General features: G+C 41.5%; 1 protein-coding gene across 8 annotated transcripts in view; it reads left to right on the forward strand.

Moving 5' to 3' along the window:
- The window catches only part of MICAL2 (microtubule associated monooxygenase, calponin and LIM domain containing 2), a 219064-nt gene extending 200912 nt beyond the window's left edge, over nucleotides 1-18152 (forward strand). For all 8 annotated transcript variants that reach the window (XM_064715723.1, XM_064715715.1, XM_064715721.1 and 5 more), the window contains 7 exons: nucleotides 1171-2473; nucleotides 6594-6688; nucleotides 8525-8617; nucleotides 10011-10104; nucleotides 13579-13678; nucleotides 14124-14197; nucleotides 14933-18152. In XM_064715723.1, the coding sequence (XP_064571793.1) occupies nucleotides 1171-2473; nucleotides 6594-6688; nucleotides 8525-8617; nucleotides 10011-10104; nucleotides 13579-13678; nucleotides 14124-14197; nucleotides 14933-15117 (1944 nt within the window). In that variant the 3' untranslated portion in view covers nucleotides 15118-18152. The remainder of the gene's footprint in view (nucleotides 1-1170; nucleotides 2474-6593; nucleotides 6689-8524; nucleotides 8618-10010; nucleotides 10105-13578; nucleotides 13679-14123; nucleotides 14198-14932) is intronic.

Genomic DNA, 18152 nt, shown 5'->3' on the forward strand with positions numbered 1-18152 from the left:
CATGCCCTGGACACTTGTCCTCACCCTTGGGTTAAACAGGACTGAAATTACTTGACCTCTGTGCTAGGAAAGAAATGAACTCTTCCACGTCCATGGTGGTGGCTGAGATCCGGTGCAGGACAATGGGGCCAGGAAGGGAAGGTCCCAGGGGAGCAGAGCTGCACAGCACTGCCTGACCCCATTCAGCTCCTACCAGCACTGCTCCCAGCCCTTTTCCTTACTCTGGAAAGCAATGATTAACAGGGTGTTTATTTATTTATTGTTTCTTACGTTTTGTTTTTTTTTTTTAATTCCAAAATCCTGGCCAGTAACAACTTCAGTCATCAAACAGAAGCGTGAAACAAAGTGCAATCATTATTGCCTTGCTTCTGCTGCTTCTGGGAAGTGAAAAGTCAGACAGATTAATGGCTTCACCCATGTGAATTTGGGTATCTGGCACAGAAGTGGAAGCAGGAATTCAATCTTCACAGCATCCATTATCACATAGCACTGATGATAAAATGCCTCCCTTTTAAGAAGGAAGGAAGAACTCTAGTTTTGTTCTGCTGGCTACATAAAGTGGGTATTTATCCCTGTTACTATCTTTAGCAGAAGATTTTGGTGGCTGGAGTAATGAATTTAAGCCTTTACCAAAGGAAAAATTACCACGAGAGGGAACTAATTTAATTGTATAAAATTACCATTTTACATTTTATAATCTTTCCTGGGTCACTTCTTCCATTCCTACCTGCACTACATAAACAGGTAGTGTTTGTTAGAAATTTGGAGAGGATGGATAATGGTCTCTTTTGCTTGCTCAAAACTCTAAGGTGATGCAACTGGAGTGCACAGGGGAATAGAGCAGATCTGCTCTTGTCTGCTTTCCTGGAGATAGGATTGTTTCTTTCTAAAGAAAATATTAAAGGTAATTCTTAAAGATGAATAGCATTATTTTTAGACTATTAAAATTTCCACTATTATTAGATTGCTACTCCTAGAGAAATATTAGCCCTTTAGGGAGAGAAGCTTTTCTCACATTATCATCTACACATGTATTTGTGTATAAATTAAACATTATGTTCTTTACTATTATGCTGAGATTAAAATGGAATAAAATATTTTTTAAAATAGAGGCTACACAGATCAATGTTTTTATATCCCTAAAATAATTTTTTTTAATGCACTTCACAGTTGGCTTCTTACAAGAAATCACCAGAAATTCCAAGAGGACATTTCAAACCCTGCAGCCCGGTGTTTCAAAGAAAAGAAAAAGCCAGGGAGATGCCTGAAGACACCCATTGCTGTGTTCCCCACTGTCCCTTTCAGAGCAGCACCACGGGCTCTCCACAGAGCCCTGCTGGGAATCAGACACTGGCTGCTGATTTTCCTGAGCCTGAAGACACAGACAGTGACAGCTCAGCCTGGGACTGGAAGGAAAAAACATGGAAATACACCTTTGAACCAGAGCACCTTAACAGGGAGACAAACACACTGTCATCTCTGGACTTGAAAGAGAAAGATGGCAAAGCCAGCAGGCACCCAGAAGAGGAGTTTGAGCGAGAATTTAAGGAGGCAAAACAGAGGCAGCAGCAGCAGCAGCAGCCCCTGTGTGGCTCAGACAGGCCAGAGCCAGGAGGGAGCAGTGCAGGCTGGGCAAAGGACAGAGCCCCCATGGCTCTGGACAAAAGGGATCCTGCCTGGACAAAAGAAGTGTTCAAACGCCCTGGCTGCCCTGGACAGCTGCCCCTATTTGCAGATGGTTCTCCACCAGCTTCATCAGTGCACACCAAGGGTGCTCTGAGGGCTCCAGATGTGGTGTCCAGGGAGCATGCAGCCACCCAGCCAAAGTCCCCACTGAGGCTCATAGCCAATGCCATCAGAAGGTCCATTTGGGAGCCTCTGACCTCAGCTCCAGAAGGATTAAAGCAGGACTTGGACAGCAAAGTCAAAGCCTCCTCAGAACAAGCCTTCTTCAGCTTCCCCAGCGCTCCTGGGTATTCCCTGAGCCAAAGGAACAGGAACAACAATAACACTCAGTCACAGCATCCTAAAACAAGGGAGTGGGCAGGAAAATATGTAGGAGATGGGAGCCCTTACTCAAATCAGTCTCATTCTTCTGTGGGTTCAGAAGGGATATCTCTAAGGGACTCCAGGGAGGAGGTATCCTTCACACCCCACAGGCCCTCCAGGACAGCCCATATACCTCAGAAACCAGCTTGCACTAGGATGGAGGAGGTCCCAGGACTCCTAGAAAAGTTCACCTTTGAGGACAGTCCTCTGGGGACTCCCATGGATGAAATATGTGTCTGTAAGGAAAAGTCCACTCCCCTTTCATCTGCAGAGCCCAAGGACAGTCTGGGTGACTGTGCACAGAAAGGGTCACTCTTCAACAGACTGAGAAGCAAAGCTCATGAGAGGGAACGGAATTCCTTGGTGTCATCTCTGCCTGTCCTTAAGGACCATTCTCCAGAGAGGTTGTGCTATCCTTTCACAGGTGAGGACACCAGAGGAATTACTTTATTACTATTATTATTACTGTTATCATCATCATCATTGTTATTATTATTGCATAATAGCACTTAACCTTTGAAAGACCTGTGCATGCCCATGCAGGCACACACCTGAGGTGTGCTATGTTTCATTTCTAGGTATTTCCTACAATTTTGTGGCTAAAGTTTAGGTGTTGCTACAGATTTAAAGGAGTGGAGTGGACTTGGAGGCAGAAGCAGCTTGCTGGACCAGAGTTTGGTTTGCTGCTCCCTGCTGCTGGGACATGTTTGGGTCAGGGGTGGCAAGGCAGAGTGGCACACTGGGCACAGCGGCTCCTGCAGTGACACTGGGCTGTGGAAGGGGGACTGGAGCAGGCAAGCAGAAGGACAAGCACCAAAAGCTCCAGTTTTGGCAGTGCAGAGTACATTTGTTTTCCCTGCATGAGGAACCAGAGGCTGAAGCAATAGGGTTGCAGCAGCAAGAAGCTTTGCTCTGTGTTTGTGCTTCCTCAGCACGTGTCTCCTCAGCCCTGCTGTCAGTGACCACTGTGGACATACTTTTGGGAGCTTTGCAGTGTCATTAATATCCCCCTGTTGTTCAATCTGAGACGAGAGAGCACCTTATTGACCTCCTCTGACCTATTTGTGAGTCTATGTGGGCAGTGATTAAAAGGTATCAATTTTCTTGTTTGCTTGTTAGAGCAAGGTTAGTATTAAAACTGCAGACAAGTCCAAGAAATATTGATGCCAGACCAAGAGCAGTCTGAGTGATGTGAGCAGAGGCTCAGAAAGAATTAAGTGCAGCACAGATTCAGGTGTGAAATATTTTTGCAGTAATTGGTATGTTGGCTCATACTGAAATGGGAAAAGTTCTTGCAGGTTTGAATAATGCTATACTTGATTTATGCTGAAAATATTTTGAAATACCATGCTGATGTAACGTGTTGGATTCCTCTGCTGTCCAAGCCAGAAGAGAAATTGTTAAATTATTACAATTATTGAATATAGGCAATGCAAGGTCTGTTTAGAAAAAAAAGCAAATGAAGCTCTAATCTAGTCATTTGCCCAGTAATGTTATCTTCAATGTTTCAACATTGTAGCTCTCTGAAGTTTTTAAAACATTCATATTTGAGTAAATCTGTATATAGTAAAACTAGTAAAGAGCTGAGTCCTGTTTGACTCTCAGAAATGGCATTTCTGTCTCATACAGGCCCTTGTCAGAGGCCCAGGCTTGGCAAACTTTAGCCATGAAGTGATGGATGACAAGCTTTAGCACACACTTCTTGTTATTATTTTCCTCTCTTGAAATTTACTACAAATTTCAGAAAATTTCTTTAAGGGATAAAAGTACTCCCAGCACCTATTTCAGATTTTTTATTTACTGCATAAATATCTTTAAGGCTTTTGTCCTCTGATGCTTCCTTTGTGTTCCAACGTGCAGTAAAACTGCCCCCAAAAAACTGATCAATAAAATTGTTCAATCAGATGGCTAACTGGTTCTCTCCTAAGCCTACTTGACCTTTTGAAATTCAAAATAATGCCAAAGTGCCATGTTAATTACTGATACTTTAGGCAGGATAGCCAGTTCAGCTGATGAGGAAATTTAACGTGCTGTGAGCTCTCTTTGCTGGTTTTGTGCGCCCTCAGGCTGGCAAGGGATTGCTTGCAAATGTTTCAGGTTCCCATGACTGCATTGTTGTGCCCCAGAAGCTCTGTGTGTTTGCAGTGTCTGCTCAGTGAGGACACTGCTTTTGCACTGGTTTTGTATTTTAGAAGGGGAGCTGAAGCACCAGGAAATTCATGACATGCATAAGACCACATGAGAAATCTGTGGAGAAGCAGAGATGTGAAACCAAGTCCTCTCTTTCTGCTGCTCATTCTTCTGGATTCCTACTGGCCATTCCTTCCATTTCCTACCAGTTTCCATCTCATTTTGCACACCAGTGCCCCAGGAGATGTGTGTAACTTTATCTCTCTCTCTTGTAAAACACCGAAGTTCTTACAGTGGTCAGGATTAATCCCATGACTTTACAAAAATATGCAGTCTTGGGCAGTTGTGGAGGAAGCCAAGAGATGGATACAGCATCATGTTGTCAGAACAGTTCCTGCTCCAAGACATTCTGTGTGTTCAGGCTGCATGGCACAAAAACAGCCCAGGGAGCAAAGGGCAGTGAGCTGTGGCAGGCAGATGGACACCAGGGCTGGAGTTCCCTGGGAATCTCCAGGACAATCAGAAATGCTCCCACATCTAACTCAGGGCATCACCTCAGGAGCTCTTCACATCACAGCTCCCTTGTTTTCCAGGGCTGGATTTCCCTGCGAATCTGCAGGACAATCAGAAATGCTCCCACATCTAACACAGGGCATCACCTCAGGAGCTCTTCACATCACAGCTCCCTTGTTTTCCAGGGGACCTCAGGCTTCCTGGGAACATGAGTACCTTGCTCATGTTAAGGGAGAGGTTCTCAAAAGCATTGCACTTCCATCTGAGGGCTTGTTCAACATATGCTAATTTGGAAATGAGGGAGATGCTAGAGTACTCAGGAAATAAGAAATATGCAATAAATAACTCCCAGTCTGAAGGAATGAGATGCCTGGGAAGTGAAAGCCCAAGTCTAGAGGACTTGAATTAATATTTGGAAAAGAACCTACATGTTTGAGATCAGTTCTGCAGCAGCTCAAGCTTTAGGCTTGTCATATTTGGAGGCAAATTGTTATCATCTAACTTTAGCACTGCAGTTCTAAATGTCAGATCTTAATGACTCAGTAAAGTCCCTAAGTTTGAAGATTGTTATGTTTGTTTTGTCCAAATTCTCACAGCTGTTGGCTAAGTTCTGCCTGTCTCACCCTGTTTGGTTGGAGGGGTTTTTTTGGGTTTTGGTTTGGGGATTTTTGTTGTTTGTTTGTCTTATTGTATGGAGCAGGATGCTTCTCCTCCAGACCTTGTAATGCTTCCTAAATTATTGATATCACCCAAAGGGGAGGACAATGGGATGAACACGTTTCATGGATCCTGAGTTTAAATTAGGGCTGGAGGCAAAAGTCCTAATTCAGCCCTGGGACCCAGAGCAAGGCAAAGAAGAAATATCTACACTGGGAGAAGGGGAGGAGATTTCAATCTGAACACACCTAGAAAGCCAACTGTTGCCTTGTAGACACAAAGAAAAACTAACAGTGTTTGCTTTGAATTATGTACATTTCCAAGATGGCCAGCTGTTAATCATTAACCCTGCAGCAGGTTGAAGCATAGAGACAGATGTTCCAAAAGAGGTTTTATTTTCTGAATTAAAGAGAATGAAGCTACGCATTAGACAAATTAAGAAGAAATTCAAATATTTACACCCAGTTGAAACAAGATGCTGGAAAAACAGGCAAGATAAAATTGCTGCAATTAAATGTAATTTAATTTATAATTCTGAAAGCATGTTTCTTCCAAAGGCAGACTTTGAGTTTTCCTTATGGAGTGCATTGTTGTGATGTACAGATTTTCCTGACTTCTTATGGCATTTTAATCAACAGCCCAATGATGTGATAATATTCCTAAAGCAGAAAAATAAGTGACATTTGTTTAGACATAATTAATGAAATATTTATGTTGCATGAGGCTGTGTGATAAAGCCCTGTTCTCTTAGTCCATTTGCTTCTGATTACATTTGTGATTTTTTTATATGACCAGACATTCTGACGCCAACTATTTTACACTGAGCAGATGTCATGTAGTAAAAATGGGTGCCAGATGCTACAAGCCACATAAGGGTAATTTGTTTAAGAGCTGGCTCAGACTTTGTGCATTCAATTACACCGTATAGTGAGCCTTATACAATCATTTGGGTAATATGGCTAACTTCAGATATACATTTTAATGAATGTTGAGTGCATTCAGAACAGCGTGCTACATGCAGGGTGCTCAAGGAATTAATTTATTTGTTTGGAGTACCTAGAAAAAAATAAAATATATGGCCAGACAGTTTTTGACAGGGATAAAAAATTTAATTAGTGTTGTCAGCTGAATGTCCAAATTGCTCTAGGTGCTGCTGATTGGAACTCAGGGCAGGTGCAAAGTGTCTGTTTAAGTTAAAGAACAGTATTTTTTGCTTCACTGATCGTTTTATTATTGTGTTTTAGGATATAAACACATACCTGTCAGAAAACAAGCTGCTGACTATTCTACTTCATCCTCTGATGAGGAGTTTGAATCCAAGCCTTCATTAACACACAAGGTAATTTGAGTTGGAAACAGAAAGGTATTTCCCTAGTTGGGCTGCATTTAAAATTCATCATATGATTTTGATCTAAGCCACACAGAGGTTCCTCAAAGTGGGGATTGGAACATTGGAGGTTACATGTCATTACATTAAGACTGATGAACATCAACAATTCCTTTGCCTCTTTGGACCTTCAATTTCCCCTGGTTATACCAGCACTGACAGAGGAGGTCTTCATCTGACAAACAGAAATGTTTCACTGAAGCTGCTTTGAAGCTGATCCTTAAGTGGCCTTAAATAAGTAGCCCAACAAGCAAGCTATTGAAAAAAACAAACCAAACAGATGCAGATTTCCTTTGGGGAAATGCAGATTCATTGGAGAAGAGCTGCAGGCAGGTTGCCTGGAAAACACTCAGTTTGTGGCTCACCCACTTGTGCTGATTAGGATAAATCCCCCCCAGGCCCTGTACCCCAAAAGGGCTGACAGCAGGGGCTGGGGGCTACAGCCCCCTGAACCCTCCAACCCAGCCCTGAGGTGAGGAAACACAGCTTTTGTTGTCTGAATGGCTCACCAGAAAGGTGTTATATCCCTTTCCTGTGCAGGATATCAGTAAATGTAATTTATAGTATGAGGGGACCTTTTAATTTGGGGGTGGGGGCAAGAGGAAGGAAAGCAAAGTACTGAAAAAGACTGAAAAATATCAGTGCCAAGTGGGACTTTGAATGGAAAAAGTGGAGCCAGAGCAGAGCAATGTGTGGCAGCACTTGTCCCCAGTGGCTCTGTGTCAGGGTGTGCTGGGATGGCAGGAATTCTTCATTCATCTTGCCTGTTACAGGAAAGGCAATCTGCAGTACAATAATGTCATGGGGAATTAAAGCAGGTTTAAATAAAATAGAGAAAAGAAGGGAGACATGGGAGCAAGCTGGATAGGAGTGACCCCAGCAGTTCAGGCAGGGCAGGAGCAGGGCAGGGAGAAGGCAGAGCTCCAGGAAAGCTGCCAGAAAGGGGAAGAAGGAGCAGCTGTTGCACGTGGGCATTACCAGCAGTTCAGTTTGGATGCACATTCCCCACTCGGTGTGCTTCTCTCAGCTCCTCCTACCATCCCTTTTCATGCCACTTCTGGCTGCTATTTTGTGCCACCATTTGTACCTGGCAAAACTTGGTGGGAATAATTTTAGTGACTTCCTGGCTGGGTAAGTTTTTAATTTTGTCCCATCTGTGGTGCTCCTGCCTCCTCAAAAATGGGAACACCACAGCCTTGAAGCACTTCAGGACAGCTTGGGTCAAAGGCAAGATGGAGAAATGGCAGGTGATTCCCTGGCAGGTGATTCCCTGTGCTGTCCTGATCTCCCAACAGCAGCAACAAGTGCCCTGGGGAAAAGCAAAAGTCTCTGTAATGCAGCACAGCAATGGCCTTAGGGAAGGTTTCACAGGGCTTCAAGTAGTGTCCCATGATGTGAATTCACCACTTGATAGCTCCAGCAATGGAAATGGGTTGCATTTCCTTAAACTGGTGCTTTCCCCAGCCTCTATATGCCTGTTTATAGTGGGATGTTGTATACAGCCAGCTTTGTGATTTGGAAATGTTCTATTGACACCCGCTGAGGGCTGCCTTGGGAGCTTGTAAAGCTTTAAAGGCAGCATAGCAAATGCCTGTGAATGCTCCTACATGGCTGTTTCCCTTCTGCCTGCAGCAGCTGAGCCTGCTCTGGGCAGGGGATGGGCTCAGACTGTCCCCAGGGTCAGTCCCACCCTCGATGGCTCCCTGGTTCTGGGGGGGCTTGGAGGAAAGCTGCAATGGCAGACTCGTGCTTTGATTGCCTTTCTCTTTCCCTCTGTGTCTCTTATAGGCAAAAAAGGCTCTCAGAAAGAGAAGGAAGCTGGAGAAGGAGACAAAGCAGTTGATTAAACAAGAGGAGCTGAAGAGGCTTCACAAAGCACAGGTGAGAATGCAGCTCACAGATGTCCCTTTGTCCCCAGGAGTGCCTGGTGAGGACGGGGGGACCCAAAGGGGCTCTGCAGCTCCCCTCACTCCTCAGCATGGCTCTCTGCCCTCTGTGCTGAAATGCAGCAGCAGCAGCAGGAAGGGGCCTGTGCCAAACTCATGTCAGTCCCTGGAGATCTTCATAATTGGCGTCATGATTTTGTATATGTGCATGAAGAACAAGAGGGAATAGTGGCTGGAAATAAGAGAAGGGGACTGAAGAGGGAGAGAGATAGAAAGGGGAAGTAATATCAGCCCTGTAGAATGTAAGAAACTCAGCCATTACCTCTGTGCATGACAGGAAGATACAAAAATGCAGTTATGGCTTTTGTTCTCTCCCTGCTACAACAACGAAAGTGAATCATTTTTCCCCTTAATGACAGAGAGCCACTTCATTTTACACAGGCCCTGCTATTCAGAGAATGCTAGGAAAGCTCTGCACTCTACTGATGTGTGATTATTTCCAATTACAGTTTAAGATTTGTACATGCACTTCTGCACAATTTGATCTCAGATGTATCCTGCTCAATGCATGGGAAGAGAAGCTGTGTTTCAGTTTTTTATCTGAGAATTGTAAATGATCTCCAGGTGACATTAGATGCATATGTGACTACTCTTGTTTCAATGCTTTGTGGAGACAATGAAGTCCAAACTTTTTGAATGATCTTTTGTATTTGTTAGGCTGTTGCTGAGGGCTTGGCTTGGAATGCCCTAACACAGCCTGAAATGGGAACTGCTGAGCATCTCTCTTTGACATTTCAACCTTTTAAGGTGTTTCATGCTTTTTATCCCCACCACACCTCTAAAAGTCTTATTTCAAAGGGAATGGACAATGGATGTAGAAATCCTTCCTGAAGTGCCACTGAATTGTCACAGCTATTAGATCCTTTTCTTTCTGGGTCAAAAGCTGGTGAAATATGAAAGCAAACCAAACAAAATTCCCATGGACAATAGAATAGCAAGCAGAGCTTTCCAGCTGTAAACCTTCTCTATTTATATGAGCTTTACTAATGTAGTATCTCACAATATATGTCTCTGAATATGAAAGTGTTGACTTTTTGCACCTTGTGAGACACAGAAATGTTGTGATCTCTTTTTTTACAATGGGAGAGCTAAAACTCAGAAAAAGCTGAGGTTCTTTTGGTGCCTGTGATACTTACATAAAGTTGTGACAGACACCTGGTGACATATTTGAATTGCTTAGGTGCCTGGGACACTCAATGAGTTGGCAGGAGCCATGACTGCTCTGAGACCTTTCCAAGCTGTTTCTCTGAGAACTGAGGCCATCTTTTGGCTCTGAATTTTGAAGCTGTGTCTGTAGCTTTTCTATCATTACATTTTTGTAATTGCAGGCAATCCAGCGCCAGCTAGAAGAGCTGGAGGAAAGACAAAGAACTTTGGAGATTTTTGGAGTCGAACTGGAGAGAGAACTGAGAGGAGAAGCAGGTACACAAAGAAGTTTGCTTGTTTAGTGGTGGGATTTTTAACCTGTGGTGGGATTTTTAACCTGTTTCAAAACACAGGGTTTTAATGGTTGTCATGGAAATAGTTTGGTGCAAAATCCCAAAAGGAACAATAACTGGCACGACCAAAATGATTGATAAACCTTTTTCTCAAACTCTCTGTTAGCTCAAGCACCTTTACATTGAATGCTTTAAATTTTCTGTTGGTTATCATAGATTTGGAATTAATGACAATGCTATTAAATGTGAATTTACATTTCCCCCAACACCACCTCCCCCACACTTTTTTTTTTTAATTTAAGTCCCATCCTGAGCTAAATTTCATCTTGTGGAGGGAACCAGTGAGGTTTCCAGGAGCTGTATCTCAGTTACCAAGCCAGCAGCAGCCCGTGCCTAGTAACAGAGTCTTTAATGACTTTCCTGGAGTGTGAAATGCCATTAATATGATTAGAGCCAGTGGCCATGCTATAGCAACAGCAGCCTGCAGGCACACACACAGACCCCACCAGCACAGCTCTTCCCCCAGAGGATGGCAGGGGATGGCAGCCTTGTGTTCTCCTGACAGGCACTTGCACAACATGCAAAACCCAGATATGTTTTGGCACTTGATCTTGTTGTTGTCTTAACCAGGCAATCCAGTCCAACCCCTCCATGCTGGTCTTTTGAATGCCACATTTCACAGCAGCTCTCACCCCTGTTCTGAACACTAAGTTCAGCAAGAGAGCATTCACCCAACCTTTCATATTTATTAACTAATTTCCTAGAATTGACTGTGTCAGCCTATTCTAAATTTTATTTAAAAATTTATAATCTATTTTTTCTTAAATGAAATCATAACCCTTTATCAAACAGCACCCCACTCACTGCCTGTGAGAAAGTCTGCTAGAAAGGCTGTGAGAATTACAGAGTTAGCTTTTTTCTTCTGATTTTTATGAAGGTGGTTGTTTTTTGTAAGCCTCAAAAATATAGAGGGACGAGAAGCTTCTAGCTCTTGGGATAGACACAGAATGCCAGGATAAATGGCCTAGAGCCACTTCTTGTTGTTGCTGTTTTGACAATCACATTTCCTAAAGAAGGCTGCCTGCCAAGAGATCGATGCTTCTCATTCTCTTACCATCCCTGGTAATTGGATTGCCCTCATTAAGGTGAAAGTACTGGTTTTTTTTCTCCCTGTTGATTGTTTGTGTGTAGGTGGCCAGTTACAAATAGGGCAGATACTGAAAGGTAGGATGTTACTGTCTCTCAATAACTCTTCTGGTGCAGAAGCCATGAGCTCCCCAGACAAAATGTGAGTGCTTTGTTGCTCACAATAACTTGTGTGTAATGATGCAGGAACTGCTGAGTTTAATATTCTGTTCAAGCTTCCTAAAAATAATGAGCATTACTTTTTAATGAATGACCAGTGTTTATTAGGTTAAGTTGTATTTAAGCAGGTCTGTGCTTATGCAATTCAAGTGATTTAATAGGTATTATTAAGGTAATTAGAAAACGATCACAGTTCAGCAATAATATTGAGCTGCAAAGGTTGTGAATAACCAAATTTAGAGGCAGGCCTGCAAACAGCAGTTTGCAGTGACATTTACGCAACTCTCCTCTAATAATTCTGCAAGCCTGGGATGAATGGCCTCTTTGTTAGGGGGAGTTATTCATTAGCTCCTCAACTGAATTAGAAGAGAACATGCGTGGGTGCGAAACAACTGCCATGAAGACTGATGAGCAAAATGAGGTTTTGATGATCTTGTAATTGTAGTGACAATAATTCATGCATTAGGGAAAAAACCACAAACCCAAAAAAAACCCCACCCCCCAAAAATGAGAAGAAATAATATCAGTCCTATGAATAATTTTTCATGTTCGTTATTTCCTTTATTCTGCTTCAAAATACCAAATAATAACTCACTGATGTACCATTGCTTTGTTTTCCACTGACATTTGTGAAGGCTTATGGAGAGCTTCTGCCTACAAGAAAATACAGAAATAAAAATCTCAAAACACGTTTTCCACTGAAATTAGCATAAGGGCTCAGTTGACTAATCAAGTCATGAACAATGATAGTAAAGAAGAAAACCAGTGTTGAGAGAACGTTAGGAAATGTCTCCATGATTTGGAAGGTGAATAAATATCTGCACATGTTGGAGCTAGTTTTTGATTTCACAAAAAACATATCTGAGGTGTCTCAGAATTTTCAACAGAGTCAAAAGAAATCAGTTGCAAGCCTGTAGAAATAAGGAATATGAGGTTTAACTGTACCTAAAAAGGTGCAAACTGGCCAAGATCCCTTTACTGTGTGATGACTGTAAGAAGGGACAGTGAAGCATCAACCTGAGAAGGTTCAGGTTTTGAGAGGAGCGTTCAGTAAATACTCCTCCACAGCCTATGTACAATTCCCTCAAAATTGATGAAAATAGAAATGCCTCTGATGTAATAAGAAGAATGGCTGACTTTCAAATGGATCTCAGTCAGGAGACTTGGGTAAACCAGGACAGGTTTGCTTTAGCAATGCTGTAGGGAAAAACCAACATGGCTCACAAAACAAACTCGCAAACTGTGTTCCCTCTAACTTATTAAAAAAAATCTGTCAAACTGCATCATCCAAAATGCTTCTTTGGTTTGTTCTGCTCTTGGAAGGCATCAAGAGCTCCATCAGACTTAAATAAGTATTTAAATTGCTGGTAACAAACATTTGAAAAGCTCAGGGGAAAAATGCCGCTGGGAACACTTAAGGGGATTCTGTGGGATGGAGGAGGAGGCAAAACAAGGGCTACTTTTATTGCATCTTTTTGTGGATTTTATGAAAATGAATGTTTTTTTGCAAACTGCATTATCTTTGCTTACCTCAATCAAGCTACAATCTTTTATTAGAGAGACAGAGTTTCTGAAGTGTGGCAGCAGGCAGGAACAGGCAGAACAGATGTGGGAGGTGTGCTGGCAGTGCCACCAGTGTTGCTGTAACTGCATCAAAGGGAGATGGGGTGGCTTTCTTTTGTGAAAAAATGAATGGAAAATGTGAAGCCATGAGGATGTTAAAAAGGACAGCAAGGAAAAGAAATACATATTTCTTTATGTATTTAAAGAAGCAGGGATTAAGCTGCCACTGTGCACATCCTGAAGGCTGATGGTGTTAATGGAATATCCACCAAGACACAGTTCAGCTCTGAAGCCCAGTGTCAAAGGAGACACTGAGCTAAGAGACAGAAATAGTGCCCAATATGTGATAATTTGAAAGGAAAAACTTTAGGACACAAGTTTTTTAAAATCCCATGCATCTTTAGCTGCAATAAGCCACAACTGTCAACCAAAAAGAGATAAAAATGTCCTACCTGTTGTACTCAGCCATTACTGGGGTAAGTCACACCAAAACCAGCTCCATTTTTGGAGTCATGTAGGCTTACACAGGAGAACTTAGTTGGCAAAAGCATTGGAAAGAAAGCACACTGAAGTCTCCTATTTCCCACAGATTCAGGCACAAAGGATGAAAATCAGATGCTACATGAATGGTTTGAGCTGGTCATGGAGAAGAATAAATTAATGCGTTATGAGTCTGAGCTCCTGATTATGTAAGTAAGAACAAAGTATTAAAGATGGGAGGGGAGAGGGAAAAATGTACTCACAACTCACAATACACCTGATCACCTTGCTGTGTGCTGCATTTGAGACAGCTGAGGAATAAAATCCAGAGTAGCTCTGGAGGCCCTTCATGTGTGGGTTCAGCCCTATGCAGAATTACAATGTGGGTGCCACCAGCAAAGCACAGACGATTCAAAGCCTTAAGCATTGCTGTGCCTGGGGGAGTTTAACCCCATACCTAATGTAAAAGGTGGCAGTGGTACTCCTGGAGCTGTTCTGGAGATGTTGGCACAGGCAAACCTTTCAGCTTTGGCAGCCCATGAGGAGAAAATACCAGATAAACACAACACAGAATCCCAGAATTGAAATCATGTTAACATATATGTCTTCATTGAAAAAAAGCTGCTTCTTTAACATACTTTTTGCTGCACCCAGAGCCCAAGAGCTAGAATTGGAGGACCACCAAAGCAGGCTGGAGCAAAAGCTGAGAGAGAAAATGGCCATTGATGGTAAGTCAGAGGGGACAGTGGGACAGACTGTGCCAACCCTGCTTGCTCCAAAAAAGGGTGGCTGAGGCTCCTGTGCTCCTTCAGGCAGCTCTCCAGGCCAGCTGATGGTGGACACCAATGGAAAGTGACTTCTTCTGTCACCTAAGAGAAGAGATTTTCTGCTCTTATGCAGCATTGCTGGGCACCACAGTGTTTTGGGACTGCTGTGAAGTACTTGGGATTACAGCTTGGGCTTGTCCTTTCATTTGGGATTTGAAAAGAAGCAATTTATTTTGAAAAAAAAAAAATGCAGGGAGAAGAGTGCTTCCATAGCACTGAGTACCCCAAAATATCCTGATTTGCTCTAGGCATGTGGATTGCAAGTGATGGCAGGTTTCAGTACATTTTCTGAAAAATGCTTTCCATTTCCTTACAGGTACTACATTTCATGTAGGGATTTTTACCTTGTGAGCTAAATTTAAACTACAGCTTAATTGCTTCTATAATTAAGTAGTGCTTTTCCTATCACTTCCAGTCTAAATTTTGTACCAGATCTACTATAGACTCTAGGAACCCTAATGATCAACTTCAAGTGGCCCAAATCCAGGAGAAAATTCTCCTGAGCTGTAACTTTAACAATACTAACTGCTATTGACTACATTTGTCATTGATGATAATGTTAATTCAAGCTGTGCACCAACAGTTAAAATGCAAACAGTGATCTGGTTCTAAACTTCTTTTTTTGTGGCCTTTTAGACAGCCTTAAAGATGAGATGGATCTGAACGAGGAGGATGAAATTTTTACTGAGATGATGAAAGTGGTTGAAGAAAGGGACAGACTCGTATGTGCCTTAGAAGAGCAGAGAGTGAAAGAAAGAGCAGAAGACCAGCACTTTGAAAGCCTTATTTTATCTACAGGTTATCAGCTGAGCAGGATTTAAACAGCCACGTGCAAACAAACATCCTTTCAGCAGTATTTCCTGTCACGGAGATCCGCTCTTCTGGAAAATGAAGGAATTCAAATTTTAAATCAACTTATTTGGGAAGCACGTCATTTTGTTATCAAAAGCTTCAAGGCAGGTCTTTTGCTTAGACCAGAGACAGTCATTTCACTGTGAGCTCAAAGGACCACTGGGATCCAGGTTTGGACTGAATGTGTCTGTCTGACAGGCACCAGGGCCAGTGAAAGGGAAATCAGAGCTCCATTATGCTCTTGGAATTTTATTTTAATGCTGAGAGTAGAGTTTCTGAGGAACATGATGACATCATTTAGTATTTCTGAGACAGCCTTACTCTCCATCTGTTAGTCTGAATCTCTGTGTGGCTTTGTTAATATTTTGGCACAGCCAAGCCGTGGTCAACTAGAGAAAAGTCAGAAAACAAGCATCTCATAAAAATAGGGTTAGTCTTTATTTCTGGTGGAGGAAGAGTCATTTGACTAATAACTACATATGAGCACTTGCTGAAACTACTGTAAATGCAATGCCAGAAATTAATTTTTCAGGTATTTATAAGTTTTATTGCACTGTGTATTTTTGAACAAGAAATTAAAGCATTATTAAATGCCTGCGTTTTGTAAAAGGCTAAGGGATTATCAAAGGGGTGACTATCCTTACAGCTGTTACATGCACAAAAAAGTTTCTGTATATCAGAGACTAAGGTCTTTAAAATCAGAAAAAAGGATAATTTAAAAATAGTAATTCAGTCCCAATTGGACTACAGGGCAGACTTTAGTAGGGCATACTTTAAAATTTCTTCACAAAACACATCACAAATTGTATTGTTGGGTGTAATAAATGTTATAGTAGTTAAAGCCTTCCCTGACAACCATCCCATAAAAGGACTACAAAAAATGTTGAGTTTTTAGTATCAACATTTGATAGAAAATATTGTGAGTGTATTTCAATTACATTTATCCTGCTGCTTGAGAATATATATTTTTTGCTTAAAGGGACCATCTCCTATCTTTTTTGTACATGCATTTGTAGATATTGGTAAAAAGGCATGCAGATATTCTCCTAATTTAAGTAACTTCTTAAATCTGAGATAATTCTGCCAATTTAAGATTGGTAATATTCCCAGCTGTATGTGTGATACAGTAGATTTTCAAACTGGAAAAAACAAGAGGAAACTGAAAGACTGTTTTTTGAATATCATTTTACCTCATGCTTTGAGAAGATTTGATGTTCTCATTATTTTGTGAATGGTGCTAATTTGCAGCATCTTCCTGTGGTACAGCCAAAGATAGAAGCATTCCCATTAAAAAAGCTTTAAACTGAAAAACCTCTTGGTGGGTACTGGTAAAGTAACAAACACACTGGATCCTGTCACAATAATTTCAGAGTTGTCTTTAGGGTTGGTTTGGTTTTGTTTTTGTTTTTCCTTCTTTATTGCAAGAAATTTGAAATATCCTTTCTAAAGGTAAAAGCAAGTTTTTGCTATTGGTCACAGATAAATAATATACCTCTGTTGGTGCAAGCTTTATGCTATTGCTCTGCAATATTTATTTATATCTATTTATTAGACTGTTTGGAGAGGGTAAGAGTGTCTGGTTGCATCTTACAGTTTGGATGTTGTCTCTGATTTTGATTGAAAAATGTGTATTTCTAACAGCTGTGTACAGCAAAACTGTGCCTTGTAGAGTAGACAGCTTTATAGGTTTGGTACATAATTAGCATTAAAATATGAATTAAGATTTTAAACAGTGTTCTCAGTGACTGTAACTTGAAGGGATACCCTTAAAATGTAACATTCAGGGCTTTAACATACAATTTGTCTTCCACCACAGTGAAAATATATGGAAGAAATACTTAAATGTTTTCCAAAATTTACCACCAGACTTTTTCCCCCTCTCATTCATAGGCTAAGCATACCTGATCTTCAGATGACATTTTTACTGAGATGGATTGCAGTGATTGATTCTTTAAACTAACTCTATTACTTAAGACTGACACAAAGTAGGAGAGGCAGAGCAGCAACAAATATTTTCATTTTCTCTGTTGAGATCTGCTGGTATTTCCAGTTTGGGGGAGAAAATTTCTGGGTTTTATCACTGTCCCCAATCCTCCCTCATGCAGTCCTGTAGAAAAAGACAGTCTAGGAAATGTCACAGTTTTCTGTGAAAATCATAATGATTTCAAGGTATTTTTCAAAAGTTAGAAAGCAAAATTCTTAGAGCTTTGCAAAGGAGGAGAATTCTGCAGAAATCTCCAGTTATATCAAAGATTGGTTTTCTCACCTCACTTTTACAATTAAGTAGTCCCATTCACATTAGTCTTGCTGCTGCAAACATGCCCTGAGATTTCAGTTTACAGCAGATAGATAGATACCTGTTCAGCTATAAAACCAAACTCCAAAGGGTGCTTTCCCTTGAGCTTCAAAGATTTGCACTCAGAGTCTGCAGGAGCTGAGGGCCATCAGAACTTTATGGACATCAAAAACATTCTTTGCTAAAGAAGCACTTTTCTACATGCCCTGTGGTGGTTACACGTGTTCCACCCAAAACTGTCTGCTCTTGGGTGGAAAAACCTGTCAGGCTACTGCTGCCCTGCCTGATATTGAGTACCTCACAAGATCAGACCCAAAAATAAACTGTGCAAGTGATTTAGAAAATCATAAACTCCTAAGTCGTTTAAAGCAGGTCTTTGTGTATTGTGAGAGTAGAGAAGGGGGTTAAAAAAAGGAGAAGCTATGTGCACTGTTGCCAGGTCCATTTGTTATGGCTGGCTTCTACTAGAAATGTATTTAAACACTGGTTTGGTTATCAGTTTTCTTGCTGCTCAATCTTTTCTGTAACTTGGCTCCCTAATTTATAATAGATTTGTTCATTTTTAAGTTGATGGCACTGTCATTTTGGGGTATAGCACTGTCATTTTGGGGTATAATGTGATGTGCTGGAATGTACTGAGTGTGTCTAAATGGGCTGGTTGTGAGAAATTATCTATTTGAAAGAATAAAATTCTGGCTCACTCTTGAA

The sequence above is a fragment of the Zonotrichia leucophrys genome, chromosome 5, assembly GCF_028769735.1.
Source record: "Zonotrichia leucophrys gambelii isolate GWCS_2022_RI chromosome 5, RI_Zleu_2.0, whole genome shotgun sequence".
In the NCBI taxonomy this organism is placed as follows: Eukaryota; Metazoa; Chordata; class Aves; order Passeriformes; family Passerellidae; genus Zonotrichia; species Zonotrichia leucophrys.